Here is a 27,109-nt window from a genome sequence, read left to right as displayed (position 1 = left end):
TCTCCTCCCACTAATTCTCACACATCATGTTTCAGGAGCCAACTGTGGCTCATCTGCCCTGCCCAGTCTCCTTATCTCTTGATTCTGTTGCTGCCATTTCCATCTGCCATTCTGTCCTTGTGACCCAATCTACTCAATGATTTCCTTCACACAAAATCTAATATCTCCTTCATGACAGCCCTTTAAATACTGAAGATAGCTATTATGATCCCTCTAGGCTTTCTCTTCCTAAGACTAAATATCCTGATTTCCTTCAGCCAAATTCTTCTATGGCATGAACACAAGATGTCCTTTACCATCTTTGTTGCACTCTTGGATACTCTTTCAAGCTTATCAGTATAATTAAACTGTGGTGCCTGGAACTGAAAAGATAAGAACTAATAGGCAGAGCACAATGGGACTATCATAACCTTTTTACTTGGTAGCTATATCTTACTACAGCCCAGTACTGAATTAACTTTTTTGGCTGCGACATCACCCTAATAACTTACATTGAACCTTGTAGTCCACTAAAACATTTAGCTCTCTTTCAGAACAACTGATATCCCCAGCCATACTCCCCATTCCCATCTTGTAATTTTGAAGTTGATTTTTTTATATCCCAGTGCCACACTTTGTTTCTCTGGATTGAATTTATCTAATTAAAGCCAAGCTGATGATCTAATATCTTGATGCTTTTAGATCCTGATTCTATCATCTACTTTGTTAGTTATCTCTGCTAGGTTTGTGTCAGATGCAAACTTGACAAGTATGCCATCTGTGCCTTTATTCAAGTAATTGAGCTCCACTGGAGGCATCCTTCTATGTTTACATTGAACCATGAATGACTTATTGGAGTTTAGCCATCCATTTAGTTATGAATATCTCCAACTTCTTCACAAGAATGAGATATTTTATCAAAAGCCTTACTAAGTTCTAGCTACACTCCATCCACAGCATTTCCCCTCACCCAGTAGTTTAGAGACCCCCCCCCAAAAAAACCCCACAAGATTAGTATAGCCAGACCTGTTCTTGATGAAACTGCTGGTTCTTTTGTAATCCCACCACTTACCTTTCTTGATATTCAACAACCATATCTGTAGTGATCTTTTCTGGAATTTTCCCAAGAGTCAAAGTCAGTCTTGGCTGTGGACTATATTTTGCAAACTCTGTTCTCTTCTCTTTTTTGCAAATTGAGGCATTTTCTCTTATCTAATCTTGTACTAACTTTAGGAATACCAATTTGTTGGCTTTATAGAGGACACATTGAAGAAGGAAGAGCAGCAGCATTCTAGGTCAAATTAAATCAACAAAACTGGGAAACAGATTGGATATGAGGGATGAAAGAGGAAGACTGTGATTTCCAACTATGGGTAATTGAAACAGTTGTGATGCCCTCATCAAGAAGAAGCAAAGTAGTTCAGGGGATGATTGGTGGTGGGAAATAATGAATTCTCTTTTGGATGTATTGAGTTTGAAATGCCTATGTCCAGTTGGAGCTATAGGACTAGAGCTTAGATCTATAGTTTTTTGGGTAACAGTTGTGAAGATGGAATTGATAGAAACAGTGAAGCAATAAAAGAACATTGATTAAAATTTGAAAAAACATACAGAAGTGAGCACAAAGGAACTTGAGAGGGAGTCAATTTTCAGTTTTGTTGAACTCTTATTAATTTCATAGGTAATATGTAAACCTCTTTTCTATTTTTTTGGATATTGAAGTGTTTATGTTTGATGTTTAAGTTCATAATGCAAAGGAGAAAAGAAAAACAGGAGAGAAAAATGCCCAAGATGAGAGTACAGAAAGGTCAAGAAGAATAAAGTAGAGGAGACAGAGAAGGAAAGAGTATGTATTTATATAAAACCTGCTGTGTGCCACACCCTTTGCTAAGTGTTTTACAGTTCTCTTGTTTAATCTTCACGACAACCCTAGGAGGTAGATGCCATCCTTACCCCTATTTTATAGTGGAGGAAACTGAGTCAGAGGTCGAGTAACTTGTCTATGGTCACAAGATAGGATTATCAGTTTTAAAATTTTAAATAAAATTTCTGTCAGATTAAAACAGTTCATCAAAGAAATAATTAATCAGAAACCAGTTTGGATTTGTACCAAGAACTCAAGGATGGTAGTTCATTATGAAAACAGTCAGCATAATTAACCAAATAAAAAAAAACATTAAAAATCACATGATTACCATAATAGATCTTAGAGGGAAAAGCATTTGGCAAAGTACCATATGCATTTTATTACTGAAATCTCAAAAATGTAAGCATAGAAATACCTTTATAAAATGTATCACAAAAAGCATTTAAGACCAAAAGGAAGCATCATTACACATAGAACCTTTCACAATAAATTTGAGAATGAAGCAAGAATGCCCACTCTTATCTGATGTATTTCTGAAAATGCTAACATTAGCAGTAAGACAATGGAAAGAAATGAAAGGCATAATGATAGTTAAAGAGGAGGTAAAAGTATTCCTATTCACTATAATGGTTTACTTTTTTAAATCCTTGGGAATTAACAGAAATACTTATTGAAATAATAGCTTTAGGGGCCAGGTGGGTGGCTCAGTGTATTGAGAGCCAGATCTAGAGACAGGAGATCCAGGGTTCATCTCTGGCATGAGACACTTCCAGGTTGTCTGACCCTGGGTAAGTCATTTAACCCCCATTGCCTCACCCTTACTACTTTTCCTCCTTGGAACCAATATACAATATTGATTCTAAGATGGAAGGTAAAGATTTTTCTAAAAAAAAGAAAGAAATATTAGCTTTAACAAAATTGTTGGCTTCAGAATAAACCCTCAAAGAGCAACAGTGTTTTTATGCAGTAATAACAAAATCTAAGAGGCAGCAACTAAAAGAGAAATCCTAGTCTAGATAACTACAGAGAATACATAATATCTAGGAATCAATCTATTAGAGTACTCAAATATAAATTTGTATAAATTACAAAGTACTCCTTAAAGAAATAAGATCAACTTAATTAGCTAGTTCTGGTCTGTCTCAGCATAATACAAAAAAAAAAAAACACCCTACCAAAATCAGTTTAAGGTTTTTATGCTCAATCAATCAAATTAGCCTAAAATAATAACAAAATAAGAATATCCTTTTGGGAAAATAAAAGATCTAGAGCAGTGATGGTGAAACTTTTGGAGTCAGAGTGCAGTGCCCCACCCCACTACCCAGAGACCGAATGCCCTGCCCTCTCCCTCACCCCCCTTACTCTAGACAGGGGAGGGAGGAAGCATTCCCATTGACTGCTGGGCATAGGGTAGGTAAAATGAGGAATGTCTTCAGACATATGGAGAGGAGGAGAAAACAGCTCCACTCCAAGTCCCTCTGGCTTTCTAATAATGAACTTTGGTGGGTGACTGCCCAAAGAGAGCTCTTGGTGCTTTTTTTTTTTTTTTTGGCATGTGTGCCATATGTTCACCATCACTGATTTAGACCTCAAAAAAATGGAACAGTGAAAAGAGGAAGGGATGAAAGGGGAACAGCATGATAGCACCTGAAACTATTACAAAGGAGCAGTTATAAAACCTTACATGCTAATTGGTTAAAAAAATAGCGTGATCAATGGAACAGACTAGAAAAAGGAAATCAGAAATAATAGAACTTAATAACTTAGTATTTGGTAAACCAATAAACATGTTACCGAAAAAAGAGCTCCCTGTTTGATAAAAACTGCTAAGAAAATTGGAAAGTAGTCTGACCGAAATTAGATTTAGATCAACACCTTATACCATATTCCACCTTCTAAATTTAGGATACATGAACCTAATATTAAAGATCATACTAACAAAAAAAAAATAAACAAAAAAGAGAGCATACACTTTTCACAGCTATGGCTAAGAGATTCTTTTTTTTTTTTTCACTTTAAACATTATTTTATTTGGTCATTTCCAAACATCATTGGAAACAAAGATCATTTTCTTTTCCTCCCTCCCCCCCTTCCCACCACCTCTCCCTTAGCCGACACACGATTCCACTGGGTATCACATGTGTTCTTGGTTCGATCCCATTTCCATGTTGTTGGTATTTGCATCAGCGTGTTCATTTAGAGTCTCTCCTCAGTCGTATCCCCTTCCCCCCTGTAGTCAAGCAGTTGCTTTTCCTCCGTGTTTTTACTCCCATAGTTTATCCTCTGCTTGTGGATAGTGTTTTTTAGATCCCTGCAGATTGTTCAGGGACATTGCATTGACACTAATGGAGAAGTCCATTACCTTCAATTGTACCACAGTGTATCAGTCGGCTAAGAGATTCTTAAATAAGAGACAGGTAATTATAAGCAATAAAAATAGATTAATTATATAAAATTGAAAAGCTATTGTACATTATTGTAAATAATGGAAAAAATCTTTGTAAATAATTAATAAATATATAGAAATATGAGACCAAAAGCATCCCCCAGTAGGTAAAAGGTCAGTGGTTATAAAGAAACAATTCTCAAAAGAAAAGTTGCCAACTGCTAACAAGTTTAAAAGAAATGCAAAACAAAATAACCCTGAGGTTTTATCTCTAAACTTGTAAATTGGCAAAGATTACAAAATATGGGGGTAGTATTAGAGGGATTGCAAGAAGTAATTTTTTTTAAACCCTTTCCTTTCATCTTAGAATCAATATTGTGTATTGTTTCCAAATAGGCAATGCAGATTAAGTGATTTACTTATGGTCACGGAGGAAGTGTCTGAAGCCAGATTTGAAGTCAGTCTCTAGGGATTGGCTCTCAGTCTACTGAGCCACTAGTAGCCCCTGTATGAAGTTGTTGTTGATGGAGCTGTAAATCAGTACATCTGTTTTGGAAAGCAATTTGGAATTATACAAATAAAGTGGCTAAAATTTCCATACCCTTTGACTCAAAAATTTCATTAGATTTATAACCTAAGGAGACCATGGATAAGGAAAAAGTCCCCATAAATTCTAAAATATTTATAGCAATACCCATCAACTGAGGAATGTCTAAGTAAATTGTGGTACATGAATGTAATATAGTATTATTATGCTGAAAGAAATGATCAATGTGATACAGAGAAATGGGAAAAATCTTCATTGGTGCAGGATGAAATAAGTGGAGCCAAAGGACAATATACCCAATGATTATAACTGTGAAGAAAAAGAATAACTACAAAAAATGAAACCTGCAAAATTTTGAAGAAGTATCACTTGAAAAAAGAGGCATGACAACATAACTAGAGAGCATGGAAATTAATGGAGTGTTCCTTAAAATGATAAATGTACATATCTAAAACCATCAGCAAATATCATCTGCAGTGGGGATGTTAGAAGCCTTCGCAGTAAGATCAGGGGTGATGCAAGGCTGCTCGTTATCACCACTGTTACTCAGTATATTGTACTAGAAAAGCTAGCTATAGCAATAAGAGGTGAAAAAGGAATACAAGGCAGTGGAGAAATAAAAATAATCACCTTTGCAGATGATGTAATGATAAATCCTAAAGATTCAACTTAACTAGTTGAAATGATCAACAACTTTAGCAAAGTTGTAGAATATATACCAAATCCACATAAATCATCAGAATTTCTTTAATACTACCAACAAAACCCTGAAACAAGAGATAGAAAAAGAAATTCCATTTAAATTAACTGTAAATATAAAATGATGGCTGCCTGTCTAGATAAACTCAGGAATTATATGAATACAGTTCAAAACACTTTTCACAAAAATAGTCAAATCTACACAATTGGAAAAATATTAATTGTTCATGGGTTGCTCATACCAATGTTATAAAAATGGCAGTCCTGCCCAAATTAATCTACTTTTTCAGTGCCATACGAATTGAGTTGCCCCAAAATTGTTTAGCAAAAAGAGATATGAGAAGACAACACTACCTTTGGCAAGGTGGGAGGTCCACAACTGCTGTATGTTTAAAATATTTTTAGACCTTTTTTGATATATTAATAAGATACTGATTTTTTTTTCTCTTCTCTTTTTTTGGTCTTTTAAAAATACATGTTTTATGGAATGGCTCTCTGGAAGGAGGAGAGATACTAATGGAATTTGTGATAAAAAAAGCAAAAGATATAAAAAATTATTTTAAAAAGATGAGCAGGGTTGTACTGTTTATAAAGAGAAGTGGTAAAGTAGACTTCATTTCAAATGTGCTCTTACTGCTAGGACTTAATTGACATGTGCTTATAGCCTTATAAAGGAGTTAATTTTCTGATTCTTAGATATATCCTTCCTTTTTATGGTAAAGTCTATAGTAAATATTTTCATACCAGCAGACTGAATTTTTCTAATGGGTTGACATCTTTGTACAACTACAAGGTATAAGCTTGTAATTGTACTACAAAAATAAGCTACTACAAAAAACTACAACTACAAAAATAAGCTCTTTGATATTACAATATGAGATTTCCCTTTTATAACCAAGAAGTAAAATAGTTACACATGTTTGTTGATGACATAGTTGACCTATTTCTAATTCCCCTTTGTTTCTAAGAAATAATTCTTAAATGACATAATGCATTGTTAATAGCAACATGCCCCAAACAGACATTAAAGCACAGAAACATACATTTAGAGTTTAAAAGAGCCTTTGAGTGTCATTTAGTTCAGGCCTATCACTCTAAATGAGGAAACTTACTTAGAGAGAAAGGATTACTTGCCCAATACAATGGAAGTAATAAGTGTCAAAATCATAATTTGAACCCAAGTCCTCTGATTCAATCCATTATTCTTTCCACTGTACCACACTGTCTGGTACTTACTGTCTGGTACTTCTTCCTGTTGTCAGGATAGCTGAATTGGAGCACCTTGTCTGGAATCTATAACTTCACTTAGTGTTTTATAATTTGAAGGTTAAATTTTATATATACATAAGAATTGAGGACAGATGGTTAAATATAAACTCCTTGAGGTCAGGGGCTGTTTAGATTTTACATTTCAGTCTCCAGTTCCAACATAGTGAAGGTGCTTTTAAAAAGCTTGTTTGTGATTGGGTTAACAATTTCTATATCTGTATACAGTGATGATCTAAACTAATAACATCTTCTGGGGACAAGGCCTCAGGACAGTTGGCCTAAGATGGAAGAGATTGTGCAGTGTTGGGTTAGTGGCAGCAGTATTGAGAAGGAGCAAGAGACACTGTCTTTCTAGGGTCTGAATCCACCTGGTATGCAGGAAGTACTCCCAATGAATGACTGATACAAAAAAGTAAGGGAAATGCTACCAAGGCTTGAAATACACAGTGGATATCTTGTATTTCAGTATTTTTTGTTTTCAAAATATTTCAGAGTGAGATAACTGCTTAAAAATCAGCATTTAACATTTCTCAGGTTTACAGATTGGATTTTCTGAATTGTGAAATATTAAGAAGCCTGTAATTTTTATTAAATTCTTTTAATTAAAAAATAGGGTGTTTTTTGGTAGTTTATATTGTGATTCTTTTTTTTTTTGTATTAATATTTAATACTGAAACTTCAAATGCAACTAAGTAAATTACATAATTTTCTTTTCCAGAATTTTGTGTCATAGTATCCTATTGCACATTTCATTGCCAAAACTAGCTTTACCTGGATAATCAAATAAAATAATAATAGAAAGTATTAATAATGTTTTGAGACATTTTAGAAGGAAGCTTTAAGTGTAACTGAAGGACATGCCAGGGAATCTGTATTATTTTGTTATTTAAACTTTTGCTGAATTAAACTGCCTTTATTTTTCTTCAGTGGAAAAATGTTACTGTTAACTTTTAAGAACCAGTAGAAGCACTAAATTTATCATGATTTTTAAAAATTCAAAAACGGTTGAAATAAAGTAACTCTTTATTCCACTTTCCTCAAAATTAATATTCCTCTTCTTTTATTCTCCATGGCAGCTAGTATCCCCTATACCAGAAATAGTTAAGGAATTTCAATGATTTTTCTTTTTCTATTGTTCTATTGTTTCTGTTGTTCAAAGGCTGTAAGCCTGAGGCTATCTAATGATTGGTTGCTTTTTAGAACCAAAGCCAAAAATAAATTTTGACAAATGCATTGTAACATCATTGAACAGTATACCTATGTATAGATTTACATACTATTCTAATGAAATCTTTTATTTTTTTATCACAGTAATTAAACCAAAAGCCCTAGAAATTAAAACTATTTGTGATACAGCTTTTTAAACGGTTAACCCTTAAAGAAACTAGGGGGAAAAAACCAGTATTTTGCATCACTTTTTAAAATTTTGAGATTTTAAAAATAGAATTAAAGAAAAACTTAACTTTTCCTTTTTTGTTGGCAGGTATAAATTGATCTTCTAAAAGCAGTTGAACAATGGAACCAGATATCATTCGAATGTACTCTTCATCTCCACCACCATTAGACAATGGAGCTGATGACGATGAAGAAGATGAATTTGGAGAATTTGGTGGGTTTTCTGAAGTCAGCCCTTCTGGTGTAGGATTTGTTGATTTTGATGCACCAGAGTTTACTAATTCCAAGGAAGAATTTATACCTTCAAATCATTTTATGCCAATTCATGGTTTCTCAGAAAATGTTGATAGCTTTACAAGCTTTAAGCCTATTAAAAATGGTAATGGTAAAGACAGCATTGCTGAACTTCCTAGTCTCATGAAAGAACAGTCTGATGTTTTACCTTCTACCACCAGCAAAGAAATAATTCAGTCCAGAACTTCTGCTACTTTAATTGATAATATTGGAAGTACAGGAGATTTAAAAGAAGTAATAGAACAGAGAGATAATGTTGAAACATCTGAAAACTTCTCTTCTGACAGTTTTAGAACTGATATGAAAGTAGTTAGTCATGACAAACAAATAGATAGCTGTAATGGTGAGAAATCCACATGTATAGAGATTCTAACAAATGGGTTTGCAGCATTGGACACTGTAAATCCTCAGGAAAAGGAAGACTTAGATATCATTGATTCAAAGAGATTAAAGAGTCATAGCACCGAGCTTCATTTAGACTCCATACCTAGTCCTGCTGAGGATTTTGCAGATTTTGCCACATTTTCCAAAAAGGAAAGGGTACAACTGGAAGAAACAAGATGTGAAGTTTTAAATGTTAGAGGAGCGCTAACTATTCAGGAAAACAATAAAATAAACAGAATCCATGAAGGAAATTCTGTAAAACAAGTATCTTTGGATAGAAGCTGTGAAAATGAAGAAAAAACTCTTGTTCAGGAGAATCAGGTTTGCATTTCAGAAATCAGTGTAGTAACTAATGAAAAATATGACCCTTCAACACTGGAACAAATTGAATCAAATACTAGCACACAATCAGCCTTGAATTCAATAGACACAACTGATAATGCAGAAATGCTTAGCAGGAGAGAACAGTGTGAAACTGATGAAAAACTTGATTTCTTAACTTTTAAATGCTCAACTTTATGTATGGACAGTATTAAAACTTCTGAAACCAATGACATTAGTTATCCTTCCAAAGAAGAAACTGTTAAATTTACAGACATCCAAAGCACCAGCATTGATCTGACAGAAGAAAATGTTTTGGATGATTCTACAGATTTAAAAAATGGTGATAGTAGTAATGATTTTGTATCTTGCAGTGATACAAATGAAGATGATTTTGGTGACTTTGGCACAGTCAGTGGTGCAACACCACCTTTTGTTAGTGGTACTCAAGATTCAATGAGTGACATAACTTTTGAAGAATCTTCAGAACAGTTTCTACATTTTAATGAACCAGGTGATGATTTTGGAGATTTTGGGGATACAGATGCTGCTGCTTGTCAAGAGGAAATAACATTTTCCCAATTAGAACTGAAACAGACTTCCAATATCATATCAGAAGGTTATGAAGTTGCAAGAAAGTCTTCTGTGTCAGGAATTGAACCTCCTTCAAAGCTAAAAAATGGTTGTTATACTCAAGTTGAGAATCTTGATTTGGGGCCAAAAATTCAAGATGAATGCAGTGCTTTTCAAGACCCTGATGATTTTGCAGATTTTAGTTCAGCTGGTCCTAACCAAGCTACAGATTGGAATGCCTTTGATGATGAACAAAAGGAGAGTTACTCTTGGGCTGCATTTGGAGATGAGCAGACTATGGAGTCTCCTCATAGAAAAGAGGCCTGCCAATCACATAGGACAGGTGAAAGTATTGTTAGTCCAGTGACCCAAAAGACTCACACTGTCCCTCTGGCAACTTCTCAAGGAACAGCTGTTAGTGACCATTCACATGAATCAGCATCTTCAATTCAGGTAATTTATTCTATTTTTCCATTTCTTAGTACATGAATTGCTTTGGAAGCATGCAATCCAGATGTTCAAAAGATAATTTTAACAGATATGTTGAAGATGTTCTTACGACAAATATTTCTTGATAGATTTGTAAATTTATTACATTTTCCACTGAACTTCCTGGTAGATTGAAAATTGTGCTAGCCTACATATTTGAAGAGTGAATTTCTATGATTACAGAACATACTGTTTACATTTCAGTTTGCCATGTTAAATGACTATTCCTGTAGAAATGCATTTAAAACTTTCCAAAACTATATGAGATAGCTCATCCATTACATTGAGACCTCCAATTCTTAATCCTACTGCTTTTAAAAAGAAAAAAGTAAATTTGGCTTTTAAAGTTTGGTGAAATTTAGAAGCCCAGAAGTAATGTTTGTTAAAAGTTCCCTAGGTGAAGCAGAAAAATAGTAGGGTTTTTTCTTTTCTTTCTTTCTTCTTTCTTCTTTCTTTCTTTCTTTCTTTCTTTCTTTCTTTCTTTCTTTCTTTCTTTCTTTCTTTCTCTCTCTCTCTCTCTCTCTCTCTCTCCTTCCTTCCTTCCTTCCTTCCTTCCTTCCTTCCTTCCTTCCTTCCTTCCTTCCTTCCTTCCTTCCTTCCTTCTTTCTTTCTTTCTCTCTTTCTTTCTCTCTTTCTCTTTCTTTCTGTCTCTCTCTTTCTCTCTCACTTTCTCTCTTCCTTCCTTCCTTCCTTCCTTCCTTCCTTCCTTCCTTCCTTCCTTCCTTCCTTCCTTCCTTCCTTCCTTCCTTCCTTCCTTCCTTCCTTCCTTCCTTCCTTTCTTTCTTTCTTTCTTTCTTTTCTGAACAATACTCTTAACAACTTTGATTCTAAGTCTCATTGTAGCTAAGATAGGTGAGGCCTTTGCTGAGACAATAAATGGGAACTAAGTGTCTGTGTGACTTGACATTGAAACCTACTGTTTTTGAGGCTCAGGAAGCTAATAAACATTTATTTCTTTATTAAACCTTTATGTTCTCTCTTAGAATCAATACTGTTAGTTTCAATGCAGTAAAGGCTAGGCATTTGGGGTTAAGTGAAACTTGTCCAGGGTCACACGGTTAGGAAGTGTCTGGGGTTAGATTTAAACCCAGGACCTCCTCCCTTAAGGCTCAGCTATCCACTAAGCTACCTAACTGTTCCAACTAATATTCAAGTGCTTACTATCTAAGCAGACTCTGTGGATATACACATATATGGAGAAAGGAAGACAGTCTCTGTCCTTAAGGAGCTTAAATTCTAAAGGAGAGAGATGACACATAAAAAAAGAGCTGAAAAGTAGAGGTTGAGGAACTGGGAATAGAATGCCTAGTTTAAGCCCTTCCTCAAAATAGAGGTTTCAGTGAGAGAAAAGGGGCTTTGGGTTGTATAGCCTGAGTTTAGCCAAGTCTCCAAGGACATAATCACCACCTTATCCTTCTTTAGCCAGGGAGGTTGAGGAGCTACAAGATTCTGGCCTTCTGGGAAACAATGAGAGCTCAACACTAACAGTACTTATACATCATAGGACACTAGATAGTGGCTTCACCCTATTTTCTGATCATTCACCTTTCTATAAAAACAAATTCCCTTCTGAAGCTCCACTTAACCTCAGGCCAAAATGGAAATTCTCTCCTCTGTCTGTCTCTCTCCAAATATTCATACCTATTTACCTTAGCCTTACCCCTATATAGTCCATATCTTCCTCTGCCTTTCTTTTCCTTTTTGCCCTCTGGAATCCTCCCTCTTAAACACAGGCTTCCCTTTATCCTGGATAAAAGATAAAGAGGTTAAGGTTCTTTTCATCTTAAACTAACTCTTCTCAGAAATCCCTAGCCACCAATGCTGGGCAAGCTTCATATACACCTTTAAGCACTGGGGGCAGGAGGAGTAGGAATCAGTCAGTGAATGAGTATGTATAGTAAGCACTAATTTGGAAACACTGTCCTAAGTGCTAGGCTTACAAAGACAACAGGCCAAGAAGTAGGAACATTCCTTGATCTTTGTTCCCAAGTCCAGACTGTACTTTTATATCATCACTTTGTAACTTCAATGAAAAATTCAGTCTTCTTTATCAAACTACCTTTGATGATGAACAAAAGGAGAATTACTATTGGGCTGCATTTAAATATGAGCAGACTATAGATTCTCCCTATAGCTAACCCCTAGAGTAACTCCTTGTCTTAGCCTGTTAGTCTCTGGTAGATTTTCCCAAGTTCAGTAGCCAAGTAACAATCTTTCTTTCCAGCTTAACCCCTACAAATTTCAACATTCATGCTGATGTCCACTTAAATGCCCTTATCTACAAATTCATCAATTTCTTAAGCTCAAATGACCCCATCTTGACTTTGCATGAGCCACACACATTTGTTCTTTCTTCATTACCCAGAGTCCTGACTTTTCACTATTTTTCTGTAACTTCTTTTCCTTCATCTCCTGCAGTGCCTTACTCTTTCTGTTCCTTATCCTCACCAAGTGAGACCTCCAGTTTCTTTATTCCTCCTTCTCCCAGAGCATCACTTGACCCCTTCAGTCTTGAACCTATTGCCAACTATTTCAGTTTTCCACTAGCAGGTACCTTTGAAACTCTTCCTGTCTTGTCTTAATACCCATGAACTGCTTTTCCATTTCTGCCTCTAGATGGAGCACTGTGGAGAAATGTCCTACTGCTACCAACTGGGTTCCTTGCTGATTATGTTTTCATTAACTGGGCCTTCACTACAAAGTGAAGTGTTTATTCTTTCCTGTTGTATTCTTTGATCATATTTTCCACATAGACATTCCAAACCAGGTTCAATTCCTTTCAGCTTTCTACACCACTTTTTCCCTCCTTTATAGCAGAGAATCTTACATGCCTACTTTACTGAGAAATGAAACCATTCATTTGAAGCTTCCTTTTCTCCCTTTCTACAAACACTGAAACGTCACTTTCCTTCCTTCTTGCATTCACTCCCTATTTACTGATGAAGAGGTAAGGCTTCTTGCCAAATCTCCTATTTAAATTCTTAATCTTATTCCTTTTTAGCTCCTCTGGCAGCCTTTCCTCTCCATCATCTCTTTTGTTTCTCTCATATTTAATCTTTTCATAACCATTGACTTCTTCCCTATCACCCATAAATTTTCTGTAATAATTAAAATTAATCTTGGAGGCTTTATATAAAATTATAATTATGTATTAGTAAAGAGAGAGAATAAGAGGGGGAATAATATTACCAAGTTGCCCATAACTACCATAGTCTCTCAGCTTCACGGGACTTCATCAGTTCCCAGATTCCCAACCAACCTTGGCCCATTTACGAGCCTTGTACCTTGCAAGGCCACCTAGCAAGCCAAATAGTCAGGCCAGATAAATTAAGGCCAGAAAGGCCAGCCAAAGATAGAGCTTGTGTTCAGGAAGGGACTCATGCCAAAAAGAAAGCCCTCAAGATGATGATTACTTGGCTCTGATTGGGCAGTCTGGATCATGAGTTCTCTTCTCCAGGCATCCATGCCACGCAGGTGCTTCTGCCAGCCGATGCAGGAAGTCGGACCATGCAGTCTTCCCCCTCACATGATTTGGTGTTCTTTCATAGTGTGTGCATGCCCAGTGAGGGTTTATATTTTTATGTTAATTTCACATTGTTCTCAGATGCTGCCTAACCCTTTAAAAAAGAAAAAAGAAGCCTTTCAAAATCTGGAAAGAAAAAAACTCTTTCACTTGACCCTACCATTCCTTCATGCTGTCATTCTATATTTGTTCTCCTTTTCACAACCTAACTCCTAAAATGGTATTTCTATACATAGTTTTATTCTCATCTCCCATTCACTTCCCAGTCCCTTGCAGCCTAATTTCCAGCCCCACCACTAGAACAAAATTACTCCTTCCAAAATTGCCAACAAACTTTTAATTGCTTATAAAAGCCTTTTTTTCCTGTCCCAATACTACTTTTTTTAACCCTTTCTTTCCATCTTAAAATCAATATTTTGTAAGGGTATTGTAACTTCAGCAGTAAGGGTTAGGCAGTGGAGGTGAAGTGGCTTGACCAGGGTCACACAACTAGTAAATATTTGAAGCCAGATTTGAACTATGACTTGTCTCTGGGCATGGATCTCAATCCACTGAGCTACCTAGCTACCCCTAGTCCTGATACTTCTTGATTTCTCTATAGCATTTGGCATTTACTACCAAACTCTATACTTCATCCCTATCTCAGACTTTCTCTCCTTAGGTTCTGTAATACTACTCTCTTGTGATTCTTTCTCTAGCCACCTGTCTATTCATTCTTGGCATTTTTACCTGGATTATCATACTCTTTTCTCCTGAATATTAAGTGTGGGAGAATCTTCTAAGGCACTTTGTCCTTTGTCTCTTTCCACACATTCACTTTGTTCTTTTGAAAAATTTATTTAATTTAGAATATTTTCCCATGGTTCAAAGATTCATGTTCTTTCTCTGCCCTTCCCCAAACCCCCTCCCGTAGCCAACGGGCAATCCCTCTGGGTTTTACATGCCACACACTCACACTCACTTTTTAAAAAACCTTTATCTTGTAATCAATACTATGTATTAGTTCTAAGGAAGAACAGTAAAGGCTAGCAATGGGGATTAAGTGACGTGTCATTTGAGCTTAAATTTGAACCCAGGACCTCCAATCTCAAGGCCTGGCTTTCTCTATCCACTGAGTCACCTACCTGCCCCTCCCTCCTTTCCCCCCCCCCCTCATTCTTAATGTTCCCTTAGTCCCCTTGAGTTCTGTGTAAGTGACTCCCAAGTCTTTTCATCCATCCTTAATTTCCCTTAAACTCTGTCTGCAGGCCATCTCCACTGAGTTGACCTATAGGTATCTGAAATTGTGTGTCTGAAATGAAATTCATAGATTCCCTAAACACCATCTCTCTTCTGTACTTAATGGTTTCTGTTGGAAGTATTGTCATCTTTTCAGTGACCAGGTTCAGCCTTAGAGTTATCCTTGATCCTACCTTCTCCCTCAGTTTATATATCCTAAAATAATATCTCACTCATCTGTCCCTTTCTCCATTTACACAACCCTCACACTTGTTTAGGTCCCTATAATCTCTTGCCTGGCCTACTAAAAACAATTTATTATTTTTATTTTTCAAATAACAGTTATTTTTATTACTATGTTCCTCCTACCACCAAATAAGGAAATAAGTTTCTCAGTTTATAGCTACATAATCCAGGAAAACAAATCCCCACATCAGCCATTTCCAAAATTATACATCTCTTTTTGCATTTCAAGCTCACATTTCTCTTGTCAGGCAGTAAGTGGCATGTTTCATCTTCCATTCTTTTGAATTCATAGTTTGTGATTGCATTAATCAGATTTCTAAAGTCTTTCAAAATATTTTTTTCTCTATTATTATAGAGTGGTATTTTTTTAAACCATGACTTATTATCTTAACTTTTTTAAGGTATTAAATTTTATTTTATTTTTCCCCCAATTACATGTAAAAACAATTTCCAACATTTTTAAAAGAATATTGCATCTCAAATTCTCTCCTTCCATCTCAGACCTCTACCCTGTGCCCCATCCCCAAACTGTAAGTAGTCTCATATAATAATGTGCAATCATGTAAAACATTTTTCCATAGTAATCCTTTTGTGGGAGGAAATTCAGAGAGAGAAAAAATTAAGAAAGTAAAAAAAAGTTTGCTTTGGTCTAGTTTCAGATTCAGTTATTATTTTTTTCTGGGAGTAGATAGCATTTTTTATCATGAGTCCCTTTGAGATAGTTTCAGATCATTATATTGCTGAGAATAGCTGTTATTCACAGTTGTTCATTGTAATGTATTCCTGTCATTGTACAATGTTCTCTGGTTCTGCTTATTTCACTCTGCTTTAGTTCATGTCTTTCCAGGTTTTCCTGAGCTCCTCTTGCTTGTCATTTCTTACAACACAACAGTATTTCATTACAATCTGATGTTATAACTTACTCTGCCATTCCCCACTTGATGGGCATCTCCTCACTTTCTAATTCTAATTGCCCCTCTAAAAAGAGCTGATTTAAATATTTTTGTTCACATAGGCCCTTCCCCCCCTTTTTTTAAAATCCCTTTGGGATACAAACCTAGTTAAAGGTACAGATTGCTCTCCTGAATGATTTGAATCAGTTCATAGCTCCTCCAGAAGGGCATTCTTGTCCAACTGTTCCCATATCCCTTCCAAGTTTTGTCATTTTCCTTTTCTGTCATAATGGTCAGTCTGATAGGTGTGGGGTGGTACCTCAGGATTATTTAAATTTTTATCCCTCTAATTAACAGTGACTTAGAGCATTTTTGTAGCATGGTCATAGAGAGCTTTAATTACTTCACCCAAAAACTGACTTGTTTTTGTATCTTTTGACCATTTATCAATTGGGAAATGGTTTGTATTCTTACATTTTCAATTCATTTTTCTATGTATTTGAGAAATGAGACCTGTATTAGAGAGACTTGTAAATATTTTTTGCACCATGATGATTACTGTGTATTACTTTCCATCCTGTTTATTCCCATTTAGTTTCTGACCTCCCCATCCCCTATTTTGTCTTCTTTTCTGTCAGTTCAACTCCCCTTTGCCTCCTACTTTCTTGCAGGGTAAGATAACTTTCTCGATATCCAATTGATATGTATATTCTTTATTCATGGAGCCAATTCTAATGAGAGTAAGTTTCACTTGCTCTCCTCTTCTCCCCCATTGTCCCTTCCACTGTGAATGCTCTTTCATGTCTCTTTATATGCAATAATTAACTCCATTCTGTTTTTCCCTTCCTTCTCCCAATGTATTCCTCTTTATCATACTTTAATTTTATTTTTTATATCATGCAATCATATTCAACTCACACCCCTGCCCTCTGTCTATGTATACTCCTAACTGCCCTAATAATGACAGTTTTTTGGTGTTACAAGAGTCATCATCTCCGTATATATAGATATACACAGTTTAACCTTATGAAATGTCTTTTGATTCCTCTTTCCTGTTTACCCATATATGCTTCTTTTTGGGTCTTGTATTTGAGAGTCAGATTTTCCATTCAGCTCTGGTCTTTTCATCATTAATACTTGAAATTCCTCTGTTTCATTGAATACCCATTTTTTCCCCTGAAAGATTATTCTCTGTTTTGCTGGGTAAGTCATTCTTGGTTGAAGTCCTAGCTCCCTTGCTCTCTGGAATATCATATTCTAGTCCCTCTGATCCTTTTATGTAGAAGCTGCTAATTCTTGTTATTCTGACTGTGGCTGCATGAAATTTTAATTGTTTCTTTTTATGGCTACTTGTAATATTTTCTCTTTGACCTGGAAGTTTTGGAATTTGGCTATAATATTCATGGGAATTATACTTTCTGGGATCTCTTTCAGAAGGTTATCAGTGGATTCTTCACATTTCCATTTTGTTATTTTTAGTTCTAGATTTGTTTTTTAGTATTTTGACAACTGTATTTAAATATGATTTGTGTGTAATATTATGCATTTTATTTTTGCATGTGGAAACATTCTGAGAAGGGATCCATGGGCTTCATCTGAACTACCAAAGGTGAGGGTGGTGGGGTGGTAAATGATACAAAAAAGAGGTAAGAACACCTCTTTTAAATTATACAATCAAGATTTCTCCTCTTTCCTCTCTCCAGTTCCAGTTTTATAGTTATCCATTGCTATCTGAAATTTAGGGTGGAGGAAGAAAGAATTCATTTCCATTGATCAGGTCCACCTCTCCTCCAGCCAACACACTCTTTTTTCTTTGATATCTTAAAAGTTAGTTTCTGATTGTCTTTAAATTTGGCACCTCCCTCAGGGTACATGTTGATAATCATATTTTTTGGACAAAGCCAATGCAAAATTTGTTTTGCTAAAGTGTATATTTGTCACGTTTTTTTTTTCCTTTTTCAGTGGGAGATGGGGAGTGGGATAAGGTAGTGGGAAGAGAAAAAGATTTTTGTTAGTTGAGAAAAATACAATTAACTTTTTTTTAAAGAATGCTTAAAAAATCTTTGGCAAGAATTTTAACATAGGGTAAAGTTAAATTAGGAGTTTTGACAAAATAAGAGAGCAGCTTTTAATAACTTTTAAGTTTTAATGAGAATATAGTAGTTGTAAATTAATATTATCCCTTTAAGTCAGAGAAAAGAAAACTTCTAGCAGCCTTTAACAGTTAACAATTTAGTTTTATTAAAATAGAGATAGTAAAAGAATATAGTAAAGGAGAGAAATATAGGAAAGAGGTAGAGAAAGAAATTGCCTAATACCTAACTAGCTACCCTGTAACTACCTATAATTGCTGTTAGAAAAAATCCAGCTAATCACCCTTTAGCTCGGCTTACCAGGCAGAATCTATCTATCTCTATATTTGTAGATATAGATATCCCAACCATTAACTAATCACCACCAGCAATCAACCAACTACCAACCACCTCCCAACTCAAAAAAGGTCAAAAGCCAAAAGGCCTCTCTTAGGCCTCACACTGGCCTTTAATACCCCCTTCTTATCTCGCTTCCTATCTCTTTGGTTTCTACTTCCTTTCACTATGGGCTGGTATATCTTTATACATCTCTATGGTAAAAGGACCTCCAGATCCTCAGTTAAATTAGAAGAAAGGGATTAATAATTCCCTTTTACAATAGTAATGATAGAGAATTGATATTGAAGCATGCTACCTACCTATCTCCTAATAGAGGTTAAAATGAGTACAAACTGAGACTTTTTTGGACATAGCCAATTTGAGAATGTTTTATTTTTCTTTCCTCAATGAAAGGAAGAAAAAAATTAATGATTATTAATTTAAAAAATTTTAATAGAGTAAAAAATTTCTTCTCTGAGATTTAAATATATTTTGGCATGGCCTGCTGTTCTTCTTTACTTAATCTTTGCAAATACTAGTGCATCAGGTGCCTGGGGTAGGTGCAAAATGTCATTGTACTAGTGCTGCTGATGAGAATGTATTCCTTTAAAAACATTGGCAGATCTGTTCCATTTTAAGTCTGTTTGTATCTTCCTCCTGTTTTTCATCTTCAAATATAATAATTTGACTTAGCCAGATTATATGCCAAGTTTTGGCAGACTTGTTTTTCTCTTGGTTACTTTTCAGTGTTTTGTGAGTCAGAAATCATTTATAAACTTTCATTTTCCTTCTCCATAATGTATGTATGTACTCATACTCTAAATTGGTGTTGCCCTTTGCTGCCATACCTCTCCATGTGACAAAGAGTTGAGATTTTTCCATCAGTTGAACATCCCTGAAAAATAATGATAAAAACCTTGCTTTCATCCACTCCCTTTCCCTCTTACTACCCTCTTACATTGGAGCTACTCTCTGTAACTGACTGGGGATACAGGTAATATCTTCTCTTGTTTGTTATCTTTTTTTTTTTCCAAGTTGGAATTCTCTTGGACCTTTACTCTAACCAGTCAGTAATCTGAATGTACTCAGACTTAAATAATTGCTAAATCATTCAGATCTGTTAAGACAGTCAGTTTCACTTCTTGTTGTTCAGTACTTACCAGCTACATATAGTACCATCTGACTAGTTTTGGAAAAGAAAAAAATTCTAAGGTATAGAAATGAGGTTTCTGAGTAGTAAACAAAGCCCATGTTGTCCAACAGAATTTTCATTGGCCTTCCCTAGACCCACATTTACATTGAAATTAGCATCCAGGGATACTATCCTCTTTCTTATCTCTATTCAAAATAGACACTAGATTAGATTTCACTGGTTTAGGGAAATCCTGGGTGACCACATTCTTTCTACCAATCCAGGTCTGAAACTTCTTTGCAAATTAAAGTACCAAGAAGTTATGTGATTGCCTGAAAGTCACATAGCCAATGTGTCAGTTCAGGGACTTGAGCCCAAAGTTTCTTTCATAGTCCACTATGCCATGTAGCCTCTCATATTGAGGTGTAAGATGACTTCATTTGGGATGTCTACTCAAAAAAAAATTCCTCCTCTGTATAAAATGTTGGAGTTATAGACTGAAGTGGTTATCGATGTTATGATGGCCTTTGTCTAAATCCATCTTGAAAAATCTCAAAGCAAAGTGACCACATGTCTCATAAAATGTTTCTTGTTTCTTTTGGATGCAAGATGAAACCAACTCTAAAACTTTTTTATCTCACTGAGGAGAACCTGAGGCAGGTTTTCCAGTACTGTATCAACTTACTGGATGTTAGATAAAGTTTAGATGATGATGATGATGATGATGAGGGTAGCTTAACATTTATACAGGATATTCCAAAAGTTAGAGTGCAGCTTTTTGCCTTTAATAGCTTAACTTCTTTACAATTTGCAATGTATTTTACATATATCACCTCATTTGATCCACAAAATTATCTGTGTATGGAGAACCAACAGTTAAATATATGAGGCAGTTAGGTAGTATAGTGGATAGAGCCCTAGGCTTAGGAATAAGAAACTCCCGAGTTTAAATGTGGTCTCAGACCCTTATTAGCTGCAAGACACTGAACAATTTCCTAAACTTTTCTTTGCCTCAATTTCCTTACCTATAAAATGGTGAAAATAATAGCATCTACCTCCCAGGGTTGTTTTTTTTTTTTTTAACGAAATAACATTTGTAAAGTGCTTTGCAAACCTTAAAACATTATAACTGCTAGCTGTTATTTTTTAATTAAGATTTGCAGATTAAGAAATATGAATCTTAGCATTCTTTACCACTGTCTCTGCAGAAAGGGAAGGTATGCTTTGAAATTTTGTCCTTATGGATTTCCTTGGCCAAAGAAGAAATTAATCACTTTGTAACCAACTAGGATTGTCCTCAGGCTACAAACCAGTCTGTTGTTTGACCTTGTTCAACCTGAAAAGATTTACTTGAAGAAATTCCCATTCAATCTCATTTGAATGCAACTAGTACCATGATAATAGCCTTCAAATGATTCTGTTTTGAAAAGTGGGAGCCTCTCAGAATTAAAAACTCATTCACCATTTTAAATATACCCCTTGAGAATATAGTGAGAGAGACAAGTATGCTTGTGAAATATAGTAGTCATTTCCATTTAAAAAAATTTACTTGTAATTTCATTCTAATGTTTCAAGTGTTTTAAATATTGAAAGTAGTAATCAGGCATTTTCTCTAAGCTCCTGTTTTTCACTATACTGTATTTTTAGTTTTTTTCCAAGAACTTTGGTACAAGTTACTTGACAACTGCTTTTGCTTCTAATGATAACTTTTAAGCAATTAGCCTGCCTTGTAATTATTTAGATCAATGATCTACAAACATCTTTGATGGTAAAAATTTTTGAGAATCCTTCAATATGCTTATTTCTTATAAAATATTTATATATGCCAATATACTAAAGGCAATATACATTATAAAATTTATACAAAATGAAAAGTTCAAAAGAATTTTAAAATAGTTCTAAATACGGAGTCACTAGAATTTGAATGAGTTATTATTAGACTTGCACTTTTAAGAATATCACGTCAGCAGCTGAGTGGAGGATGAATTAGAAAATGAAAAGACTTGAAGCAGACCAACTAGGAGATCTATTACTATAGTTTAGGAGAAGAGTGGTGAGGGTCTGAATTAATTTGGTGGTTCCATAAGTAGAGAGATGGTTATGGATGCAAGAGTTATTATCTGGATATACAGGTTTTAGCAACTAGTTAGATATGAAAGATGAATGAAATGTTGAAGACACTGAGGTTGCAAGCTTGATGGTGCCCTTGAAATCAGATTGAAAAGAGGATCAAGTTTTGGGGGAAGAGAACATAAAGAGACTTGTAATGCAGGTCATAATTTGTTCTACCTTATCTAAAATGGAAAGAGTCCCCGAACACAGAGCCTAAAATCTGAAGGTCACTTACTGTATCCCAAGGTGAGAATTGTGGGAGTAGAAATGAGGATACTGATAGGGATGAGGGAAGGAAAATTTGCCTTCACAACTACAGCAAATTACCTTATAACTAGCTAGCTTATTGGCTCCTCAGAATGCTACTACCTAGGTCATCTATGGAGTGCCATTGGTCAGAGTAGGGGAGTTGTGAGGGATAATAGTAGAACACTAGAAAGGGAAACTAGAGACTGAATGAATATGTGTGAAAAGTAGTCTAAGGAAAGGAGATCATAAGGCGAGAAGAAAGACAGAGACACAGTTTCAACATAAAGTAGGTATGACAAGTTAGCTCTGGTGGAAAACTAAGAGTTAACTAACTCTTAGCCAAACATACTGATTTTTATTGGGGTAATAGCAGGAAAGGGAAAATGATAATCAAATGATGGTTAATAAATTAACATTATGAGGTAATCACAAGATACCAGCTGCCTGATCCTAAAAGGATAGGTATAGCTAATGCCCAGATCAGGAGTTCATTTTACCTTAGGCATCTAAGCTTGTCATGATGCAAATATTAAATGATTGTTTTAGGCAAAACAAAAGAGACTAAGATAGCTGGTTAGTCTTCCTAACCTAAGTGTAGCCTCAGGGGATGGTTTGGAATTTTTCAGGGTTACTGTCTTAATTTGAACTCAAGGGCATAGCTGGAAAATGAGCACAATGCTCATCATAAGTGTGGTTTTTGAGTACTTATATAATATTTTCAAGATTAATACATGCCTGGACTGTTACACATCCTATATTTCCACTCTAAATTCAGATGCTCCTTTTGGTCATGGTATAGTCCTCATTTTGGAAACATTTATTTTAAAAATTCACTTGAATGGGAAGAAAAAATCTAAGAAGTTTGAAACTTTTCCAATTTGAAGTATAATTTTCATGAGTTAAAACTAACTTGTGGTTGTATTGTAAGTGTGTGTAGACTTTAAATTTCTTGAAAACCTAAAATCTCTACTTATATAATCAAAGGAACACAGACATGTCCTTTCTGTGGTCATGAGTTGAGGGCCTGAGACCCTAAGAGGGTGTGATAATTAAAATGTTTTGGGAGCAAGGGAAATATATAACAATTATGACCGCTGAAATATGTTTTCTACTGTGTCTTGGTTTTATATAAATATAAGATGGTCGCCAGGGAATATATTCCCAATTTATGAATATGCCCAAGCCAACTGGATTTTATAGAGAAATTTAATTTATAATACACTGATTAATCAATAGAAAAAGAGAGAAAGTAAGAAAGGAATAAGAATGAATAAATCAGTCAGTTGGTTTTATCACTCATCCAAGATCTCTCTAGGTAAGGCTTCTCGTGTCAACCTCAGGCTCCACCTTCAAGAGAGCCTCCTTTCAAGAAATGTTCCAGAGAATTCTCCTCCTGAGTTCTCCTTCCACAGCCTCCTTCAAGACCTCTCCAGGAGCTCTCCCTCCAGGACCTCTCTCCTCTCAGACTCCTCCAGAGCAAAATCTCTGAAACTCTCCTCCCTCTGTCCTCAGACCCCGCTCTCTTAAAGCAAACAATCTCAGTTCCCTCCCCTCAGTTCTCACATCTACCAATCACTGTCGATGTCTCCCCTGTGCCAATGGTGGCTCTAGCTTAACCCAGGACCGCCCAGAGGTCTGCCCCCTTTGCACATGTCTGTTGAAGGTCATATTCTCAAATAATTAAATCTTGTTCTATGCTGCAGCCCTTCCTAAATCCTGTTAGACTGAGTAGGGTGGAGATTGTAAGTTCCAATACCTGGTTCTGTCATTCCAAGTATCTCTATTGTATCAATTCTAAAATCAATCATGACTCAAAGAACTTCCTGTTCTATGCTTAAGCATAGGTCAAAGCCCTTTCTATTATTTAGCAAAAGGTTTCTGTCCTAAAGTAGTCTTAAGTAGGGAGGAGAAGGATCCTCCCATGCCAAGGGGTTTCACATTCAATAGAGTTCTTACTATCAGTAGGAAATTTTTTCCAGTATGAGATTTCCCAATGGGGAAATTTTCAACATTCATAAGTCTAAGAAATTTTAAGGTTTACAAGGGAGAAAATTTAGGATTCTTCTCTTCAGTTAGTTGAAGCATAGGAGGAAAACTATAGAAAGTAAAACTAACTTTCTTAACACTTGCAAGTTTGGACAAGTTCCTTTGTCCCTGACTTGGGAAAACAACATGGTTCTTAATATTTGTCTTACTACTCCCTAACTTACATACTGACAGCTTTTGAGATTGAAAGTTCACTGGGAGAAGACTTTTTTGCCCTCTTTAGGTATTTGCAAATCATTTAAGGATGATATATGCCTTTTGAAATACATTTTCAGAATTTGATCGTGATTACTTTTATTATATTTCAAACACTTAATGCAATAGCACTTAAAAAATTGTTTTAAATCCCTTTCCTTCTGTCTTAGAAGCAATATCAAGTATTGATGCTAAGTATCGATTTTAAGACAAAAGAGCAATAAGGGATTACGTGATTTGCCCAGCATCACACAGCCTCTGTCTGAGGCCAGATTTGAAGTTGATCCTCCCAACTCCAGGCCTGGGACTCTACTCTGTACTACCTAGCTGCCCCTGTGGTAGCACTTTTATAAAAGATTTACATTCAAAGAATTTACAGAAGGATCAAAAAAAGTATTCCTCAAAAGAACAGTCAATATCTGTGGTTACTTTTACTTTAGATTAGTTGGCTATCCTTCATTTATCAGTTGAAGACTGATAAAAAATACAGTTGTGGATTTCTACCTGAAACTACTCAATATTTAACAGTATTGAGGTATATGTATGATATCATCTTAAATGGAAGATGAAGTGACTTTTGCTTTTAGATTGCTTTTTATACTTTCACGTATATGCAGGACCTTGTAGGATCAACAAAGGCTGGTAAGAGTTATTGTGTGTGTGTGTGTGTGTGTGTGTGTGTGTGTGTGTGTGTGTGTGTGTGTGTGTGTATTTAAGGAAGTTTGGAAGAGTAGCTTGAAGCTTGTCAGAAGAATTTTAATGATCTCTTTCAGATGATGTATATAGGAAGGACTATAATACAGCAACATGAATCTGGAGACCTGGATGTAATTTATTCCCATGCTTACTTGTAAAGATGTATCATCATGAGTGTCACACTAAATCTTTCCTTTTTGTTATCCACAAAATGGAATTGCCATTTGTGCATATATGCCTCACAGAATTTCTGTAACTGTAAAACAGGAGATTTAATTCTTAGTTATAGAAGTTGATGGAGTTAGTGGACAACCTTATGGAGTTGGTTCATCAACACATAATATCTTGGACAGATATGTAAATGAACAGTGAAACTTGGCCCAGAAATGATTAGGGGGAAAAGAATAGACTAGACTGCATTTGGGCAATTATATAGTTCTTTTAATAACCTCAAGCTTCTTATTGAAACAAAATCCCATATAAATATAAATATTCTTCCACTAATGTTATATTATGAATCATAGAATACCTTATTTTGTAAAGAACCAAAATCATGTCACACAAAGGGAATTGGAGAAATGTATTATGGGTGTAGATAGACTAGCATATATAGCATAGTGATGAATGACATGTAAAAGATCAGATATGACTAGAATAAGAAAGATAGGCCAGTCATGTAGGAATGGGGAAGAATTAAGAGATGGACAGCCTTATGCTGAATTAAGCACACATTTAATGTCAAGAAATCTAGAGTAAAACTTTTCACATGCTGTGTAAACCCTTGTAAATTATCAGAGGAAATGGACAAGAATTGCAGAGTGAGATGTGGCTAAATGGCTAAATTGCAAGATATGCCATTTGGGATCTTGAGCAACAATGCATAGAATGCTGAGCTTGGAGTCAGGCAAATTGTTACTGGAGGCAGTATGTACATTGGGGAGATCACAGTTACATTCAAGTGTTATTAATGGAAAGAAGGATGAGATAATATGAAACAGTAGGGACTCCACTAAGAATTAGACCTGACAAAGATCAAGTATTAAAAGAGATAGGGAGCTGGCACCTTGGACCAGGATTGGTACATTTAGGCACTATTACTTGTTGCATTTAAGTGCTCTTTTGCATTTGCAGGCAGTTTTTACAGCAACAGGCAACAGTGATATTTCAGGAAGATAAAATCAATTTAATTTTATAAATTAAAAATCAGCATCCTTTCCAATTAAAGGAAGACAATGTGAAAGGAAAGGAGAAAAGAATAAGTTTATTACTATAGACTGTGTGTCAAGTTAAGCATGTATTAAGCTTTTACTCTGCCCAGGCACTGTGCTAAGAAGTGGGAATGTCCACCCACTTGATGGTAACATAAGCTGATAGTCCTTGCCATCAAAGAACTTACATTTAATGGAGAAAGGCAACATATGGAAACTGAAAAAGGGAGACAGGAGAGAGAAGGTACCCAAGAAGGAACCTGGTGGAGAATAATATGGAGAATCAGGAGTAGAGGCCAAGGAGCAGGTGATAGGAAGAACCAGACAGTTAGAACAAGGGGCCACAAGGGCAGAGTGAATGTCCAGGGTGAAAAGGCTACTGTGGCATGGCAGAGAAATCTAGAGTCATGTGTGGACTTTGGCCAAATAAATGCCATATAGTACCTGTCTAATACCATGCATATACCATAGTGTACTATAACTAAAACAATAGTATAAATTAATGATAAAAATAGTGTAAAAGAAAGAGTTTCTCATCTCCAAAATCTGCTCTTCGTATTATGGCTAAATGGTTTAGATTCTAAAATTGGCATTCCAAACCTTTCATAACCTGGAATCTCTTCCTTTCTCTTCTCTCATCCACATGTCACATTGTAGTCAAACTCAGCTGTTAGCAGCAACTCATACATGTGTGCCATTATTCATTTTTCTAAACCTGGAAGGGACAAGTAGATAAGTCAGAGACACTGAGCCTGGAGTCAGGAAGCCCTGAATTCGAATGTGACCTCAAACACTTTTTAGTTTATGATTCTGGACAAATCATTTATCCTCTGTTTGTCTTAATCCATTGGAGGAGGAAATGTCAAACCACTCCCATGTCTTTGTCAAGAAAACCCCATGAATCATACTGACCATGGTGGAGTCACAAACACTGAAAAACAATAGTATACTTGGAAGGATCAATTCCACTGATCCTT

General features: G+C 35.6%; 1 protein-coding gene across 3 annotated transcripts in view; it reads left to right on the top strand.

The window, feature by feature from the left end:
* The window catches only part of AFTPH (aftiphilin), a 110,258-nt gene that overhangs the window by 30,274 nt on the left and 52,875 nt on the right, over positions 1-27,109 (top strand). For all 3 annotated transcript variants that reach the window (XM_016428037.2, XR_008915624.1, XM_001374752.5), the window contains one exon: positions 8,231-10,167. In XM_016428037.2, coding sequence (XP_016283523.1) covers positions 8,263-10,167 — 1,905 coding nt within the window. In that variant the 5' untranslated portion in view covers positions 8,231-8,262. Of the gene's footprint in view, positions 1-8,230; positions 10,168-27,109 lie in introns of those variants that run through there.

The sequence above is a fragment of the Monodelphis domestica genome, chromosome 1, assembly GCF_027887165.1.
Source record: "Monodelphis domestica isolate mMonDom1 chromosome 1, mMonDom1.pri, whole genome shotgun sequence".
Taxonomy (NCBI): domain Eukaryota; kingdom Metazoa; phylum Chordata; class Mammalia; order Didelphimorphia; family Didelphidae; genus Monodelphis; species Monodelphis domestica.
This window is presented reverse-complemented; position numbering and strand designations above follow the sequence as displayed.